Raw genomic sequence first — 19,736 nt, 5'->3', positions numbered from 1 at the left:
TAATCTTGAAAATTCTGTGAGGACCACGAGTCAACAGCCCTGCAGATGTGAAAAACAATGACTCACTCCAATCCTTGGATGTCTGGCCTTGGTTAAATAAGCATCAAAACAGATAGGAGAAAGAGAAAAAACATTATCCACACAATTTGAAACATGAATGCTGTGGGCGAGTTGCCAAGTTTTGGGGTATAAGTATTATTGGACACAGACATTCGGGGCTGCAGTCGATGGTGAGCTGGTCAGTTGCCAGTTAAAGTCAGTCATACGTCTGTCATCGTTGCATTGGCCTCTCATCTGGTGAATAGTAACGTATGTGGTTTTGCTTATAATCACTGAAGCTTAAAGTAAATTATTTTAGATGCTTGTAATAAGTACATGAATTGAGTACAGTTTGTATTCTGGTAATTACTTGTAACCTCTTGATTTTTAAGTAAAAGAAGTTTCACAGATTCATTGGGTTTTGTGTTGTCTGTTCCACGGGTGTGAACTCTATAAACAGTCAGACAATCAGAACGTCTTACAACTTGGGGATGTGGTCATTCTTGTTGGTCTTGCAGTTCCTGTGCGGTAAGATGACAAGAAGTAGAATACTCCAGGTGCAGTGCAGCTATGTACAGCCACTCTGTGCGTGAGCCTAGACATTGAGCGGTAGCAGGCTAGTCACTCACCAGAAGATAATGCAGCCAAGCCTGATTACCCACACGTCCCAACAGGAGATAGTCGCAAGCAATCGGCAGTGAGAACCCTCTCCATAGGCCAGGGCGACCGAGGCCTATGTTTGCCTCTCTTCTGCCACCCCAGCTGGGGCCAAAAACCTCCGCAAAGAACAGCCATCAAATCTGGGGACTTACCTGGGGTCAGGTTTCAGTTCTGTGCTGGGTAGTACTCACTCACTGAGCCATTGGAGAACATAAAGGGGGGAGAAATTCAGTTGGCTGCGCCACCCGTTAGCGCCTTAAGAGGGCGCTAAGTGGGTCGCAAGCCAACTGGCGCTCGGGCGCGGCACTGCCCACGCCTCCCGCTAAATTCCGCAGGACGTTAGTGGTGGCGCTAACCGTTAGCGGTGCCGATGACGTCATCGGCGTGCACAGCGCCCCGGCTGCGATATTTGGCAGCGTCCCCTGATTTACCGCTGGACGCTATGTCCGACCGGTTCAGGGGGGCCTACCTGCGGCCGGGGAGGCGCAAATTAAAGGAGGTGCAGGGCGGCCATTTTTGTTGTTGGCCGCCTGCCAGCACTCCCGTCCCCGGCCTCCTGAACCCCCCCCCCCGGCGGAGTGCAGTAAAATGTCCAAGGTGCTTCACAGGGGAATATTAAAACGTGACACCAAGCCACACAAGGAGATATTAGGACAGGTGACCAAAAGCTTGGTCAAAAACATAACAGCAGCGGTAGGCCATACGGCCCCTCGAGCCTGCTCCGCCATTCAATAAGATCACCGCTGATCTTCAACCTCAACTCCACTTTCCCGCCCGATCTCCATATCCCTTGATTCCTCTAGAGTCCAAAAATCTAGCGATCTCAGCCTTAGATCACACACGGACAGCCACAATTTTAATCCATAAACTGTAATGGATGGACGGACTGTAACACACGGGCCGTGTCCAAGCGATTTCTCAATACACAGCACACAAGTGGAAAATCCACTCTTTAGTAGGTTTTAAGGAGCGTCTTAAAAGGCAGAGAGGTTATGGGAGAGAATTCCAGAGCTTGGGTCCCATCACTTGCAGCAACACTTGATCTAATTTCATTACATAAGAAAAAAATCTTTTTTTTAAAAAGCAAACATGATTTAATTGTACCATTCCAGCATTAAAAACATTTACAAAAGAAATGTTAAGGTATTCCATCATATGACAACTGAAAGCTGCAGAGATAAACTTCACCAAAAAAGGCGAACATTTTGTAACACTTTTATTTAAGTCGTTATCAGGGTTATGAACGGCAGTGCTCAGCACCTGCACTGAAAGCACTCTCCGCGCCAGTGTGGCCCCATTAGATTCAGGAGTTGAGTTCCAAGTACTCGGGCCCGCTGTTTTATACCCAGGCCCTGAGGAGAAACCGGCATGCACCACAGTAGCATCAGCACAGCCCAAGGATTGAATCTGGGAATCCTCCTGCTATTACATTTACCGAGGAGCCTGATACAAATCCGGATAAGTTCCGTTTACTGTACATTCTAACTAAGAAAAGGGAGTGATTTAGAGTCTGAGGTTCAGTTAACCTTCAAAAAATTGGTCGAGACTATGGGGGTGGGGCTTCCGCAGGGATTCTCCCACTTATCCCCCCTGAACGTTCGTGGAAGAGCTGCAGAAATCCCCAGAAAACGTGTAAATTCCGTTTTTAAACTGGGTTTCCACAGCTCTTCTGCCACAGTTATGGCAGACGATCGGGAGAATCCCTGCGGAAACTCAACCCCATGTGCTTTTTGAGTCAGGAGGTACAAACTACTTTCCCCCACCCCACCTTTAAGCTCCCGCTGAAATATTTGATTTAAAAATACTTACTTTGTATATCATCTATAAAGTGCGTAGCATTTAAATGAAATGTCTTAAACATTTCGAAATGACATGAATTAGTCATAAAACAGCCTTTGCTTTTGCTGGAGGCTGTTCCACTGACAAAGCCGAGATGTCCTCTATAGACTTCAGATGCCATCGGTGTATAGTTCAGGTTAGTGCATCGATCCAGGTTGTGGCATGTGGTATCAGAAGGTTCCGATGCATTTATGACTGCACATTTGTGGATATTGTCTCTAGTCCAAGTTTTTCACTGATGAAAATTAACTGCTCTTTAATATTTACATAGAACTAAATATGGAATTGAACAGATGGAGTGGGGTGGGAGAGATGAAAACGGTCAAAAGAATATTTGTCCCCTCATTAACACCATAACATTATCAAATATATTCTCATGGTCGGTCTTTCTAAGTATATATTTTCACTCTATACCATCTAAAAGCTATTTTCACCAATATATTTGTTATCGTTCAGTCAAAATGTATCAACTGGAATTACTTTTTTTTTATTTTTTAAAGTCCTCTTATTTTGTACTTTAGTATTCAACATCTCAAAGACCCTCTCTGCCACAATACTGCAGGGAGCAAGAGGGTGGGCAGGGGACCTATTCCTAAAACTTGACCGATGCTGCTTAAACTGGCCAATGTCACCCAAGTTGGTCAACAGCAATAAACTGGCGCCCAAGGAGAGGTCACCAGAATGGGACCTAAGCTGGGAACCAGGAGATGTTACAAGAATGCAATGAGGTGTATTTGCCCTCTGACTGGTAACAGTATACACATCACTGGGTGAAAACCCAATACTTACAGATCCATGGCACCGCACAACACTGTCCCACTTCTGGTGGCAAAAAACATTCAGTGGATGAACTGAACTGGACATTGTTCATGGTGTAAATTCCTTGTGAAATTGGTAAGGGAAAAAGAAGTGATCAGCAACCGAGTGAACAACCCAGGCAGTTTTGCTGGATGAAAAGGCGGCAGGACTTTTTGTCTCTTTGATCTCCAGCGACCCTCAAAGCCACCTCAAACACAAGTTTATACTTGGGATTGTCAACGGTCAGTCTGAAACACTGAAATCAGCGGGCAGCCGTGGAAGTTTTATGGCTCTCTTCAGACCCAAGGTCACACTGTGCCTCCTATATTATGTAGCGGTATCACGAATACGGATATGTCATCGAATGAGGCAAAGCTACCATCTTCCAGTTTCCAGTCATTGCCGTGTAGTGTGCCTCTTGCCTTAAGTACAAGACATTGGGCCAGCATTGTGTACCTACAGAAATAAAAAGATAAGTTGTATATTTCTGGGGGGCAATTTGCTTTCTTTCTCTCAGTGGAATTATCATTCTTCACACGTGATATTTGACCAGCTTGGGATACATTAGGCAAGCCTGAACTGGTTATTGTTCAACAGGTTTCACTGAACGGTGATCAGAAATAGGAACCACTGACTGATTTTCCTCTCTTTAGCCTAGATAGGTATCAGTTAACACTCCACAAAATTAAAATTCGTTTTTCAGGGTCGTAACCTTTGTTTAGCTGTCAATACGCTGCTAAAACCCCAGTTACACCTAATCCAAAAGCGTCTAACTTTTAGTGGGGTATTTAACAGCGTAGTTACCGCAGAAGAGCCAAAGTTTTTGTCAGTTTCCATGATTTGACACATCTCACTGATTGCTGTCTCTGTGGGGGAAGGTGGGGTGGGGTGGTGCCGGAGGGCACAGTGCAGCCTGCGGAGGAGCAGTGAATGACAGACCGCAACTTCAGGATTTCCGTGTTAGGCTGCGCATGCACTAAATCCTGAAGTTGCGGTCAGCTTCAAACGGCGGAAGCTGCCAGCTCACCTTCATCGGGACCGCAAATTCCGGGCCATTGCTTTTACCAACTGAGGGGAGCAATGAAGTGATTTCATGTCAATTCTTGAAGTTCGACGGCATGCATCATCATTCACATCGCATTTATTAAACTAAACACATCTCGCGTTGGTGACCATAAAAATACACGTCAGGAAAACAGAAAGCTCAAATGATGAGCACCCTTTACCTGCGTGGATCATGCTTCTGATCTTCCAAAAACTCCTCAATAGTGTCTGCCACGTCCCTATTAGACATGACATCCCATAATCCATCGGTGGCCATTACGAGAACATCGCTCTGTCCAAATTCATGTTGTCCCAGATCGAAGACTGTCACCTTAAAAAAAAAAAAAACAGGAAAAAGCCATGAGTATAAGATATATTTATGGTCATAGTTACTGATGAACATATAAAGAATAATTTAAAATGCATAAAGTTATTTTCTAGTAATTAGCTGCAAATTATGCTTCAATAAATTTGCACACAATAATTAAAACTGAATGCCATGTAACATGTTGGCTGCCAACATTTGGCTTTGTGAACTTGCGGTCGGCAAAATAACAGACCCAAAACTGATTTCATGGCTGCAATCTCACCTCTGGTTTAATTACAGCCATTAGCTGGTCAAGCTTCACTCGCTAGGTCTATTGTGCCGTGTAAACCCCTTGTTGAGATTATGGCCCGGAATTTGCGGTCAGCGGCGAAGCGACAGCGATCGCCGCTGACCTCGAAGAAAGCTGCCCACAAAGTTCCTGCGATCGCTGTGGTGAAAACTTTAGCTTTCTCGACCTTAATTTGATTGTAGCGCTGTCAAAAGGATATCCCCAGCGTAGAGCAGCAATGTCGTCATCAAGCTGTCTAAGCAGCCGATCACATTGAAGAATTCCCACAGACAGCAAAACCCGGGCCAATAGGGCTGATTTCCCAACTAGCGCTCTCTGCAAGCAGAGCCAGGAATCAGACCGCACATCTTTGAAATTACACCCATTATACCTTATTTATTTAATCTCTGGAATCCCTAATTGATGCAGGGCTGTGGTTTGATGGTTGCTGGCTACTCTTCAGCATCTCACACAGGTTACTCACCGAGCATCCTCAACCTCCCTGGTGATAATGAGTCCATAGTGTTCATTCACTTAAGTGCTCGCTGTACTTGCAGCACTCGCTGTACTTGCAGCACTCGCTGTACTTGCAGAGAACAACGGAAGTGCAAATTCAATGAGTGGAGAACCTTCTAGTTACACCCAACACCATGAGCAATACGCAGATTGAGATACAAGTGGTAAAAGCCCTTGCTGTTTCTCCGCATTCTGTGCTGTAAAGTCTAATACACTTACCTCAGGAATACAAGATAAAAATGGTTTTATGTGGAGATCAGTGTCGTAGACCTTTAATCGATGGTCTCCAAGTCCCCGTGTGACTGCGATAGTCCCCATCACTCGAGTCTGAAACAGAAGCCAAATTTTGTGTCACGAAAACAGCAGAATGAACGGCAGATTTTGTGGAAGATGAAATCACATTAAGGTCCATCTGTATAAGAAATATTGAAAGTATAAAAATACTTAACGAGCATTTGCCTGCCAAAGATATTTGACAGGGTGGATGAGGAAGAGAAATCATAGTCAAGCCCAATACTGTGCTCAACTGAAGTTTAGATATCCACACTTTTCAGCAGGCACCACTGAATAGCAATTAGGAACAGGAATTTTCACTCTCACCTCCCCAGCTGAGGACAACTATTGTGCTTCCACCCCCCTAGCAGAGATCAGCTGACTGGGCATAGATCAGGGATCAAGCCATTGCTCATCTCGAGTCTGCTGCCAGTGCGCAGAAACACCGCAGGATTTCTCGTGCCTATGATTTTCCCTCTGGGATAAGGACTGGCTCCTGCTCAGTGCCAACTCACTCTGGTCCAGCTGAGAATGGGAACCTGCTATGGGAGGGGAGGGGGGGAAAATCACATGCGAGGGGAACCACTTTGGTGCACCAAAGTTCTGTGCTACTGGCCTGCTTAAAGCAGCTTATGCCTCAGACAGTACACTGAAACCTTTGCTCGGTAAGGGTATGGAAGGATATGGAGCAAAGGTGGGTAAATGGAGTTTGGGGTGCAGATCAGCCATCATCTGATTGAACGGTGGAGCAGGCTCGAAGGGCTGAATGGCCTGCACCTGTTCCTAAATGTCAGCTCAAATGCTGCCCAGGTGGTACGTTTCTGTTGCAGCAGATGCTCAAGTTTGAATGTTTCTGATCATGAGAGTAAACCCACAATGATTTGTGTACAGCTTTAGCAGCCCACTCAAGTGACAATGTAATGAAACAGAAACATTGAAGATAGCAGCAGGAGTAGGCCATTCGGCCCCTCGAGCCTGCTCCGCCATTCAATGAGATCATGGCAGATCATCCAAACTCAGTACCCTGTCCCTATATCCCTTTAGCCTTAAGAAATATATCTAACTCTTCTTGAATATATTTTTGGTGATTGATTTATGTTGCTAGGAACGATGATGGCATCAGTGATGTCAGGGCCGGGAATTAAACATTGCCGGGTATAACATGTTTAGAAAAGATAGAGAGGGAAAAGGGGGAGGTGGAGTAGCTGTACTTATTAGGGATAACATAATGGCAGTAGAAAAAAGTGACGCAGCTATCAGCAAGACAAAAATAGAATCCATATGGATAGAGATAAAAGATAATAAAGGATCAATCACACTAATAGGTGTAGTCTACAGACCACCTAATAGTGGAAGGGAGGTGGAAGAAGAAATATGCAGATTTTTTTTTTAAAAGAGTAAAAAACATAGAATAATAATCATGGGGGATTTCAACTACCCTGGTATTAATTGGACAGAAGAGGTAGGTAAAGGGGATAAGGGAATGGAGTTCCTACAATGTGCACAGGAGTCCTTTCTAACCCAATATGTAAAAAGCCCAACAAGGGAGGATTTGCTATTGGATCTAGTAATGGGGAATGAACCAGAGCAGGTAAGAGAAGTAAAAGTAGGGGAACATCTAGGCAATAGTGACCATAATATAATATGCTTTAAGATAATAATTGAGAAGGACATAAGTATGATGAAAACCAGGGTAATAAATTGGAGAAAAGCTGATTTTGCAGGGCTGAGAATAGAAATTGGGGAAATAAAATGGACAACAATATTGGCAAACAACAATGTAGAACAAACTAAACACTAATGAGACTCCATGGATGAATAAAGCCATAAGGGAACAATTGAGGGTAAGGAAAGAGGCAAACATTAAGTACACAAACAGTAGGGGAGTGCATGATAAGGGAGAATACAAAGGGATTAGGAGGAGAGAACTCAAAAAAACAATTAGGAAGGCAAATTAAATTATCAAGGAACATAAAATAAAATAGTAAAATATTTTACAGGCATATCAATAAAAAAGGTTGGGATGGGAATAGGGCCATTAAGGGGAGAGAGAGAGATGGCAGAAATATTAAATAATTATTTTGCTTCAGTATTTACCAGGGAGATAGAACAGGTGGACATGACATTGGATGATGAGATTATTAATGAGATAACTGCATTTAAAATAAAATGAGGAGATAAAATAAAAAATGGGAGGAGGCTCGAGTGGAGCATAAACGCCGGCATGGACTGGTTGGGCCGAATGGCCTGTTTCTGTGCCGTATATCCGATGTAATCCGATGTCACTGCTTGCCTCTATGGCGTTATCACGGCAACACCATCTCTTTCAAATTACACAATGCCCATGGCAATTTGTACAGTGATTTTTTTCAAAGTTGTACCTGTCTGCCGTCCCCATGCACAACAGGGTATTTGAGGTCACCTTCTTCTGCAGTTTTGTATCCCCTGAAACAGACAAAGCAAGACCGAGGGCAATGATCTCAAGCCAGTGCAGGTTTATAAAGAGAGGCCATATCCATTGGAATTCTTGGTGGATGTGACAAAACTGTTGGATGATGGAAATATTATGTGCGTTATTAAGTAAGGAGCTTCACAAGAAACTTGTGTCAGCCATGGCTCAGTGGGTAGCACTCTCGCCCCGGAGTCAGAAGGTTGTGGGTTCATGTCCCACTCCAGAGACTAGGCTGACACTCCAGTGCAGTGCTGAGGGGGTGCTGCACTGTCAGAGGTGCCGTCTTACAGATGAGACATTAAACCGAAGCCCCGTCTGCCCTCGAGTGAACGTAATAGTGCCATGGGATCTTTTACAAAGAGCAGGGGAGTTACCCCCGGTGTCCTGGGCCAATATTTATCCCTCAAAGCAACATCACTAAAATAGATCACATGGCCATTAACACATTTTGTATGTGGGAGCTTGCTGCGTGCAAATTGGCTGCCACGTTTCCTTCATTACAACAGTGACTACACTTCAAATAGTACTTCATTGGCGGTAAAGTGCTTTAGGATGTTCTGACGTCATGAAAGACGCGATATACATCCAAGTTATTTCTTTCAAGTCAAAGCTCTTGGGGTAAATTATTGTAAATTGGGTAAATAACAGGAAGCCAAGAGCAGCGATCAATGGCACAGCTGTGATCAGCATGGTTGGCAATATTTATAAATGATCTTCGGGAAGGTATTGAAGCAGAATGTTTAAAATTGTCTTAAGATACCTGGGAAAGGACTAGAATTCAGAAATCTACAGAGTACTCAGCAATTTAAAAAAAACCACATGTATTTGTTCTTGGGATGGGGATGGCCTTGGTGTCCTGAGAAGGTGGTGGTGAACCTTCTCTTGGAAACCCTGTAGTCCTTCTGGTGATGGTGCTCCCACGATGGTGTTGGGTAAGGAAATCCAGGACATTTAACCCAGCGGCAATTAAGCAGTGGGGATATATTCCCAAGTCAAGATGGTGTGTGACTTGGAGGCGATGGAGTGACCATGAAGCTGTTATGTTGTTGTTTAAAAAAAAAAACAACTGGTTCACTAATTTCCTTTAGGGAAGGAAACCTGCCGTACTTACCTGGTCTGGCCTGTATGGGACTCCGGTACCACGCCAATGTGGTTGACACTTAACATCCCTCTGAAGTGGCCTAGCAAGCCACTCAGTTGTATCAAACAGCTACGAAAGAATGCAGCGGTTCAAGGAGAAGGCTCAAAACCACCTTCACAGGGCAACCAGGAATCCAGATATACTTCTACAATCCCACGAAGCAGAACGAGATATGCGATAAACGCGACAAGCCAAACTTAAATTAAGGAATTATATTTTTCACATGTGCAGTCGTTGACATGTGGAACAGACTGACGCCCTCTGCAGTGAACGTGAACGGGGGCAAAGCATTCAATAATGAAAAGCTCCACATCGAGCAGAGGACAGGCACTTCCTCACAGTGACGGAGGGGAACTCACAAGGACGCGTGCCCACGGTCTACTTTCATTTCGCTCAACTGAATCAACGGCAGCATTAGCAGAAGAGGCCTGGAAGCAGATTGCTCGCCGGCATTCAGCAGCAGAATGCTTCATAGTATGTGCAGATTAAGGGGAGAGGGAGAGAAAAAGAAAAAAAAATCAAATTAATGGACAAGCAAATACATTTTTTTTTAATGTAAACGCTCTTGGTGTGTGATTTTCTCAGAATGGCAGATGGTGTAATAAATGCTCACCAGCCAGACATGAAGTAATCTCGGTACAATATCTTCTTTCCAATATCATTCTTTTTCACTCTGCGAGGAAACTCATATCTTGAAAACTCTTCACCCAGTAACTCGGGCTTCAGAAACGCCTGCAAGGAAATGTTGAGTTATAAAATATATACAGGAAACTTTGTGATATCCGGCACCGACGGGACCGAGCTGTTGCCGACCTATCAAAACTGCCGGACATACCAGCGTTAATGTTGAAGCATACGGAGGTTTTCATCTCCGTATCTGACAACAAACACTGTTGCTTAGCAACAGCTTCTAAACAGTCGGCCCGTACCTTGGAAGCATCTCTGTAGCTTAGCAACAGCTTCAGAGAGACTTTCCGTAGCCTGACTGTTGAAAAAAAAAGCCACGAGAAGAAAAAAAACCTAACAAAACAGCTCCTGATTTCTGCCGGTAGATCGAGGTTTCCGGACATACAACCTCCGGATAAACCAAAGTTTCCTGTAATAATATTATATATATATTATATATATATATTTTGATTTTATTTCTGTAAATGTATCACTAGTATATATTTCTTAAGGCTAAAGGGATCAAGGGATATGGGGAGAAAGCAGGGACAGGGTACCGAATTTGGATGATCAGCCATGATCGCATTGAATAGCGGAGCAGGCTCGAGGGCCCGAATGGCCTACTCCTGTTCCTATCTTCTATGTTTCTATGTTAGTAGCCCCAACTTTTCTCTCTAAGTTCTGGAATTCCCTCCCTAAACCTCTCCGCCTCTCTCTCCTCTTAAGACGCTCCTTAAAACCTATCTCTTTGATCAAGCTCCTATCCTAATATCTCCTTGTGTGGCTCGGTGTCAAATTTTGTTGGATAATGCTCCCGTGAAGCGCCTTGGGACATTTTACTACATTAAAGGCGCTATATAAATGCAAGTCGTTGTTGTCCAACGTTTCCGCCAGAAACAATAGTGTACACTGGTTAGTGAGAGATCAGACCTGGGGAGAAATAGGTGGCACGTGTTGATTCTGACTGGGCACATTAGCTTCTTAGTGCTGTCTTGCTCGCTGACCTACACTGCCTCCCGGTCCCCCAATGGCTCAAATCCTAGGGCAGCATCCCAAACCTTTATTAGATTGTTATTTAGAAAAATATAAAAAACGCACTATTTAATAAATTGCTTTAAAAATGAAACTAAATTAAAGTATGTATCGAGTCTTCCAGAGTTCAGTAGAACCAAGATGAAAATGTTGCATTTTACCAGATACTGAATCCTTTGTCTCTCAGTCACAGCTGTGAATTCGTTGGACAGAGGTAGAACATCAGCCTTGTGCACGATAATTGCTCTTTAGAAAAAAAAAGATAATTAACATTTATTGCATTGTGCCCCATAGAGAACAACATTCAGGCAAGTATTTGGACAACACAACAGCCGTACTAAGGGGTGCCGCAGAGTTTCAGTGATCACAGTGTGAGGTTGACATTGTGACAAAATACGAATAAGATTGGAGAACAGATGGGGAGTGCTGGCGTGCTAAACACGTTGCATCATGCAACCTGTGGACGCTTGTTCAATCCTCCTGTACAACACTAAGTGCTTGATGCCCCGCAGCAACAAGGTGAAGATCAGCAAGTCATCCCAAAGCTGGCGTTGCATGCTCCTAGAACCTAGATTGCCCTGAAGGAGTTGTAGGGCAGGTTGTCCACCTGCTCTCTCTGTGGCTGGTGTTGTAGAGTAGGGCTGGGGCTACTATGGGAACTGGGGAGAAAAATAGAGGGATTTAATACTCCCACAATTTAAAAACAAAACAAGAAATAGCTCTGCAATAGCCATATCATGTCTGTCGGTGCCAAGTTCAGCAAGGGTGGCATTTGAGGAGCTACAATCGGATTGGGTGCCCCTTGGGCAAGGCAGAAGAAAAAAAAAAATCAGATAGGATTCCTGCCCCAGTTCAAAATCCAGTGCCGACTGCTGGAAAATGTACGCTTGAGAAAAGGGAAAATGGGCAAAAAAAAAATCTTTCTTATATTTGTACCAAACCCCATCCAAGAGGGTGGGCAGGCAGATGGCCTGTTCTGGGACCTCTCCCAGTGCTATCTGTATACGAGCACAAGAGGCACGAGACTTGAGATCAGGCTGTGGAAGTAAAGGCAAATAAAGCAGCATCACTCAGACCAAAGCACAGGCTGCTAAGAAGTAACAATGGCGAAAAGACCAGTCCGTTCACACACTAACCTGCTGTCTCCAGCACTGGCCACATAGAACTTTCCCTGCAAATGGAGAACAACCAGGGCAGTACAGCCTCCCGCTTGGTTACGAGATGCCAGGTGGTGACCAATCAGCTCATCCTGTGGAGAAACAAGATACAAAACCAGGTAAATTGACCTCAAAACGCACAGCTCCTTACCTCCCTCAGTGCTCCCTTCCTCTTCCAATCTACAAACCTTTAAAAACTCAGGCATGTCATCACCTATTCCTCGATTCATTTGGTCCTCTCTCCTGCTATTGGATGAGATGTTAAACCGAGGCCCCGTCTGCCTGTTCAGGTGGATGTACGAGATTCCGTGGCACTATTGGAAGAACAGCAGTGGATGTTCCACTGGTTTTCTTGTCAACGTTTGTCCCTCAACCAACACCACCAAAACAGAACAACTGGTCAGTTATCTGCCCTCACCCCTGCCCCTCCCTCCCGGAACCACGATAGGGTTCCCCTTGTCCTCACCTTTCACCCCACCAGCCTCCACATTCAACGGATCATCCTCCACTATTTCCGCCACCTCTAGCATGATCCCACCACCAAACACATCTTCCCCTCACCTCCCCTTTCAGCATTCCAAAGGGTCCTGTCCCTCCGCGACACCCTGGTCCACTCCTCTATCACCCCCAACACCCCTTCCCCTTCGCCCGGCACCTTCCCGTGCAAGCGCAGGAGATGCAACACCTGCCCTTATACCTCCCCCCTTCCCACTGTCCAGGGCCCCAAACACCCCTTCCAAGTGAAACAGTGATTTACTTGTACTTCTCGCAATTTAGTATACTGTATTCGCTGCTCACGATGCGGTCTCCTCTACATTGGGGAGACCAAATGCAGATTGGGCGATCGCTTTGCAGAACACCTCCGTTCAGTCCATAAGGGGGACCCCGAGCTTCCGGTCGCCTGTCACTTTAATTCACCGCCCCACTCCCACTCGGACCTCACCGTCCTCGGCCTCTTGCATTGTTCCACTGAAACTCAGCGTAAGCTCGAGGAACAGCACCTCATCTTCCGATTAGGCACTCTACAGCCTTCCGGACTCAACATAGAGTTCAACAATTTCAGATCATAACCGCGGCCCCTATCAGATATATATTTATTATCCACACTTTTTGTTTGTGTCTTTTCTTCTCCCCCACATGGCAGCTGTCTTTCATTCTGCCAGCGCAATTCACACTTCATCTAGAGCCATCCTTTGTTTCTTAACCTGCCCCATTACCATCTCCTCTCGCTTTGAATATCTCTTAATGTCTCTTAACCTCTCCTGCCTTCTATCCTATCACAGACCTTCCCTTTTGTTCTTTCATCCCCTCCCCCCTTTCCCAGCCACTACACTTGCTTAAAAATCTGTTCCATTTCCTGCTTTTTTCCCAGTTCTGACGAAAGGTCATCGACCTGAAATGTTAACTCTGTTTCTCTCTTCACAGATGCTGCCTGACCTGCTGAGTATCTCCAGCATTTTCTGTTTTTGGTCAGTTATCTCATTGCTGTTTGTGTGACCTTGCTCTGCATAAACTGGTTGCCATATTTACCTACAAAGCAACAGAGGCTACACTTCGAAATTAATTAACTGACTGCGGAGTGGTTTTGGACGTCCCGAGGGCATGAAAGGTGCTATAAATGCAAGTACCCTTTCTTTGTTTTGTACTCTTTTAAACCTTGGTTGTGTTGTGCATTATGACCTTGCGTTTTAACTTATTCACAAAAAAAACTGCACATATTGAAGCTCATTTTGAGGTTCTACCACAAAACCAATTTGTAATTTGAATGATTGTGCCTCGACTGTTTCCTTTCTCGGTTGAAGGCCCTTTTGTTCACTTTATAATTTGTATTAGCAAATTTGCAAGTGTTCACAAAAGGGTTCTCACCCAGGCTGCCGTAAAGGTTCTTCAATTTGCCACTGAGGTATCTATTCCATTAGTTGCACTGCTGAACCCATCTGGCCCAGTGTTGAGAATATTTGGGACTGGCTTGGTCAATGCAAAGTGTCGGAGGTGCTGGATGTTGCACACTGCTGGCTTAAATATTGAGTTCTGTAAACCTCCAGTTAGAGGATTTTTTCTTCTTGCATTTATATAGCACCTTTCAGGACCTCCCAGAGCACCTTGCAGCCAATTAAGTATTTTAGAAGTGTAGTCACTGTTGTAATGTAGGAAACGCGGCGGCCAATTTGCCCCCACAAACAGCAATGTGGTAATGACCAGATAATCTGTTTTAGTGATCTTGGTTGAGGGATAAATATTGGCCAGGACACCAGGGATAACTCCCCTGCTCGTCTTCAAAATAGTGCCATGGGATCTTTCACATCCACCCCGAAGGGGAGACGGTGCCTCGGTTTAACGTCTCAGCTGGAAGACGACACCTCAGACACGAACAGCACTCCCTCCAGCACTGCACTGAGGTGTCAGCCTACATTGTGTGCTCAAGTCTCTGGAGCGGGCCTTGAACCCACAACTTTCTGATTCAGAGACGCGAGTGCTATCCACCGAGTCACGGCTGACACCCACGTTGCTCAAGGAGAAGCTTCCTCTTTATCTGGGGAGATATCTGCAGGGAAGACTGGGTAAAAATAGCAAGGATACACTGTTGGAAAACAAAAATAAAATACAGTCGGAACAACTGTCATATATTTTATGGGGACGGTAGCACAGTGGTTATGTCACTGGACTAGTAACCCAGAGACATGGAGTAATGATCTATGAGACGTGAGTTCAAATCCCACCACGGCAGCTGGGGAATTTAAATTCAATTAATTAAATAAATCTGGAATAAAAAGCTAGTATCAGTAACGGTGACCATGAAACGATTGGATTGTCGTAAAAAAAACTTCTGGTTCACTAATGTCCTTTAGGGGGCAGAAATCTGCCGTCCTTACCCGGTCTGGCTTCTATTGACTCCAGACACACAGCAATATGGTTGATGCTTAACTGCCCTCTGAAATGGCCTAGCAAGCCACTCAGTTATACCAAAGCACTACAAAGAAGTATACCAAGAATAAAACCAGACGGACCACCCGGCATCGACCTCGGCACCAGCTTCGGACACGACCAAGGCACAGCCAGCCCAGTCGACCCTGCAAAGTCCTCCTCACCAACATCTGGGGACTTGTGCCAAAATTGGGAGAGCTGTCCCACAGACTAGTCAAGCAACAGCCTGACATAGTCATACTCACAGAATCATACCTTTCAGCCAATGTCCCAGACTCCTCCATCACCAGCCCTGTCACCGGCAGGACAAACCCACCAGGGGTGGCGGCACAGTGGCTCGGGGAGTCCTCAACATTGACTCCGGACCCCATGAAGTCTCATGGCTTCAGGTCAAGCATGGGCAAGGAAACCTCCTGCTGATTACCACCTACTGCCCTCCCTCAGCTGATGAATCAGTACTCCTCCATGTTGAACACCACTTGGAAGAAGCACTGAGAGTAGCAAGGGCACAGAATGTGCTCTGGGTGGGGGACTTCAATGTCCATCACCAAGAGTGGCTCGGTAGCACCACTACTGACCCAGCACCTTTCCAATCCCGTGACCTACCACCTAGAAGAACGAGGGCAGCAGGCGCATGGGAACACCACCACCTGCAGCTTCCCCTCCAAGTCACACACCATCCTGACTTGGACATATATCGTCAATCCTTCATCGTCGCTGGGTCAAAAGCCTGGAACTCCCTCCCTAACAGCACTATGGGAGCACCTTCACCACACGGACTGCAGCGGTTCAAGAAGACGGCTCACCACCACCTTCTCAAGGGGCAATTAGGGATGGGCAATAAATGCTGGCCTTGCCAGCGACGCCCACGTCCCAGGAATGAATTTTTTAAAATGCTTACGCAGTTTTTGAAGGCGATCTCCACTGCACCTTTCACCAGGTTCTCAATACAGATTTGTTTCTCCATTGCATAGTCTGCTTCAGTTTGCTTTCCCTGGTGTCCCTCGAGGTGCAATGGGGGTAGGACATTGTTGGGGCTGCTGATAACATCCAAGATTTCCTCCAGCTGTGCTCTGATGCAGTGGTGCAAATACTCGGACGCTTGAATTGCAGCAACGGGGCCACCATGACCATCAAACAATCCCCAGTAGGTCGCCATGATGCCTTGGTCTTGCTGTGGAAGGAATAGAAAAGATTTCCATAAACACAGTGTTTCGCCCCTCGCACAAGCACAGCTTGATGTTAGCAAACAAACCAACACTAACTGAGAAAGAATTGTGAAAAGGGACAGAGTCTTTGACAAGTCTTACTTTTGTTTATTTCCAAACACACAAGTGAGGACAAAAAGCCCACTGAAAACCCTTCATACAACATCACGTATAAAATTATGAGGGGCCTCGATAGAGTGGATCGAAAGGACCTATTTCCCTTAGTAGAGAGGTCAATAACCAGGGGCCATAGATTTAAAGTAATTGGTAGAAGGAGTAGAGGGAAGTTGAGGAGAACCTTTTTCACCCAGAGGGTGGCGGGGGTCTGGAACTCACTGCCTGAAAGGGTGGTAGAGGCGGAAAACCTCATCAGATTTACAAAGTTCTTGGATATGCACTTGAAGTGCCATAACCTACAGGGCTACGGACCAAGTGCTGGAAAGTGGGATTAGGCTGGATAGCTCTTTTTCGTCCGACACAAGACACTATGGGCCGAATGGCCTCCATCTGTGCCGTAAATTTCGTTGATTCTATGGTCATCGGGATGAAAGATGACAAAAGGCTCCTCGTGTGTGATACGCTTATCAATTACTCCATAAAAGGCGATGAATTAGGATAGTAATGAAAAGGTTTTTATTAACTAAAGAACAGAGCATGCCTCTCGTGGACGGCCGGTTCCAAGAAGGAAGTGGGTTGCCAAGCAGCCACCTTTATACCAGGTCATGTAGGCGGAGCCAGCTGAGGCATGCATTGGTACACAGTGAGTAGCAAGAGGTAACAATGTGCAATAACGATAACAGTAGTGAACAACAGTGAAAACAATAACAGTGGTTTACCACAGTGTGTCCCAAACATAGACGGCTAGAAATTAATTTACCCCCGAAAACAGCCGCTAGCTCCGTGCTGTCTGCTGATTAACATGATTGTGGTGTTCAGCCCAGCACTGAAGGCGCTGCTGAGTGGCTGAACACTCAGCATGGGGCCCATGTTCATGCGAGGCTAGCACTAATTAAAGCTAGCCTGCACTTCTTAAAGGCAGTCTGCATCTCTTAAAGGGGAAGTGCATTCTGGCTGCAGCAGGTGATTCAACTGGCTGGAGAACAGAGTCAGAGCAGCACAAAGTACTACTGATGTCACAACAGGGGAGAGAGCGTGTGCCAAGGTTCTTGAACGCAGCACTGGAGACCTTGGTGCAGGAGGTGAACAGGAGGAGAGAGGTCCCGTTTCAACAGGGGGCCAGGAGGCACTCCAGGCAAATGCGAAAAAGGCAATGGGAGCAGAATGCCAGCAGTGAGGAGCTGGGCGCAGTGTCGGAAGAAGTTTAATGACCTCACACAAGTGGTCAAGGTCAGTAATTCATCTTCAAATGCCATATCCCGCCATCTGCACCAACAGCCTCACATACTGCTCGATGCACCACATCCCTACCACTCACTTACTAACAATCTCTACCAGTTCTGACGAAGGGTGATGCATTTTGGACGGACAAATAAGGCAAGGGAATACACAATGAGTGGTAGGACCCTAGGAAGTACAGAGGGTCAGAGGGACCTTGGTGTACATGTACATAGATCCCTGAAGGCAGCGGAGCAGGTAGATAAGCTGGTTAAAAAGGCATATGGGATACTTGCCTTCATTAGCCGAGGCATAGAATATAAGAGCAGGGAGGTTATGATGGAGCTGTACAAAACGCTGGTGAGGCCACAGCTGGAGTACTGTGTGCAGTTCTGGTCGCCTCACTATAGGAAGGATGTGATTGCTTTGGAGAGGGTGCAGAGAAGATTCACCAGGATGTTACCTGGGATGGAGCGCCTCAGCTATGAAGAGAGGCTGGACAGGCTGGAGTTGTTTTCCTTGGAGCAGAGAAGGCTGAGGGGGGACCTGATTGAGGTGTACAAAATAATGAGGGGCATAGATAGGGTAGATAAAGAGGAACTTTTCCCCTTAGTGGGGGGGTCAATAACAAGGGGGCATAGATTCAGGGTAAGGGGCAGGAGATTTAGAGGGGATTTGAGGAGGAACTTTTTCACCCAGAGGGTGGTTGGAATGTGGAACTCAATGCCTGAAAGGGTGGTGGAGGCAGGAACCCTCACAACATTCAAGAAGCATTTGGATGAGCACTTGAAATGCCATTGCATACAAGGCTATGGACCAAATGCTGGAAAATGGGATTAGACTGGACAGGGATGGATGGGCGGCGCAGACACGATGGGCCGAAGGGCCTCTTTCTGTGCTGTAAAACTCTATGACTCTATGACTCTATGACCCGAAACGTTAACTCTGTTTCTCTCTCCACAGATGCTGTTTTTATTTCAGATTTCCAGCATCCGCAGTATTTTGCTTTTGTAGTAAGCCTGAGGATTGGGAGGATTATAGAATTAAGCAAAGGAGGGCCAAGAAATTGATAAAGAAAGGGAAAATAGAATGAGAGAGCAAACTAGCGAGAGACATAAAAACTGTAAAAGCTTCTATAGGTACGTAAAAAGGAAAAGATTAGCGAAAGTAAATGTGGGTCCCTTATAGGCTGAGACAGGAGAAATTATAATGGGGAATAAGGAAATGGCAGAGAAATCAAACAAATACTTTGCGTCTATCTTCACGGAAGACGACACAAAAAACTTCCCGGAAATAGTAGAAAACCAAGGCTCTCGCGAGAATGAGGAACTGAGAGAAATTAGTATTAGTAAAAAAGTGGTACTGGAGAAATTAATGGGACTGAAAGCCGATAAATCTCCTGGACCTGATGGCCTATATCCTGGGGTTTTGAAAGAGGTGGCTATAGAGATAGTGGATGCATTGGTTGTCATTTTCAAAAATTCCATAGATTCTAGAACGGTTCCCGCGGACTGGAAGGTGGCAAATGTAACCCCACTATTTAAAAAAGGAGGGAGAGAGAAAACGGGGAACTACAGACCAGTTAGCCTGACATCAGTAGTAGGGAAAATGCTAGAATCTATTATTAAGGACGTGGTAACAGGGCACTTAGAAAATAATAATAGGATTGGGCAGAGTCAACATGGATTTATGAAAGGGAAATCATGTTTGACAAATCTATTAGAGTTTTTTGAGGTTGTAACTAGCAGAATAGATAAGGGGGTGTATTTGGATTTTCAGAAGGCATTCGATAAGGTGCCACACAAGAGGTTATTAAACAAAATTAGGGCTCATGGGATTGGGGGTAATATGCTAGCATGGATTGAGGATTGGTTAACGGACAGAAAACAGAGAGTAGGAATAAATGGGTCATTTTCGGGTTGGCAGGCTGTAACTAGTGGGGTACCACAAGGATCAGTGCTTGGGCCTCAGCTATTCACAGTCTACATCAATGATTTGGATGAGGGGACCAAATTTAATATATCCAAATTTGCTGATGATGACAAAGCTAGGTGG

At 45.4% G+C, this 19,736-nt stretch overlaps 1 protein-coding gene across 1 annotated transcript in view; it reads right to left on the bottom strand.

Moving 5' to 3' along the window:
- Nucleotides 1–1,769: 1,769 nt before the first annotated feature.
- The window catches only part of LOC147111267 (protein phosphatase 1M-like), a 37,885-nt gene continuing 19,918 nt past the window's right edge, over nucleotides 1,770–19,736 (bottom strand). The window contains exons 3-10 of the mRNA XM_086002010.1: nucleotides 16,040–16,312; nucleotides 12,193–12,305; nucleotides 11,218–11,302; nucleotides 9,972–10,090; nucleotides 8,147–8,210; nucleotides 5,712–5,819; nucleotides 4,563–4,711; nucleotides 1,770–3,792 (exon numbers count right to left, since the gene is read on the bottom strand). Of these exons, the coding sequence (XP_085858136.1) occupies nucleotides 3,645–3,792; nucleotides 4,563–4,711; nucleotides 5,712–5,819; nucleotides 8,147–8,210; nucleotides 9,972–10,090; nucleotides 11,218–11,302; nucleotides 12,193–12,305; nucleotides 16,040–16,312 (1,059 nt within the window). The 3' untranslated portion in view covers nucleotides 1,770–3,644. The remainder of the gene's footprint in view (nucleotides 3,793–4,562; nucleotides 4,712–5,711; nucleotides 5,820–8,146; nucleotides 8,211–9,971; nucleotides 10,091–11,217; nucleotides 11,303–12,192; nucleotides 12,306–16,039; nucleotides 16,313–19,736) is intronic.

This window comes from Somniosus microcephalus, chromosome 11, assembly GCF_052327205.1.
Source record: "Somniosus microcephalus isolate GS21.2 chromosome 11, FLI_Smic_1.0, whole genome shotgun sequence".
Taxonomy (NCBI): Eukaryota; Metazoa; Chordata; class Chondrichthyes; order Squaliformes; family Somniosidae; genus Somniosus; species Somniosus microcephalus.
This window is presented reverse-complemented; position numbering and strand designations above follow the sequence as displayed.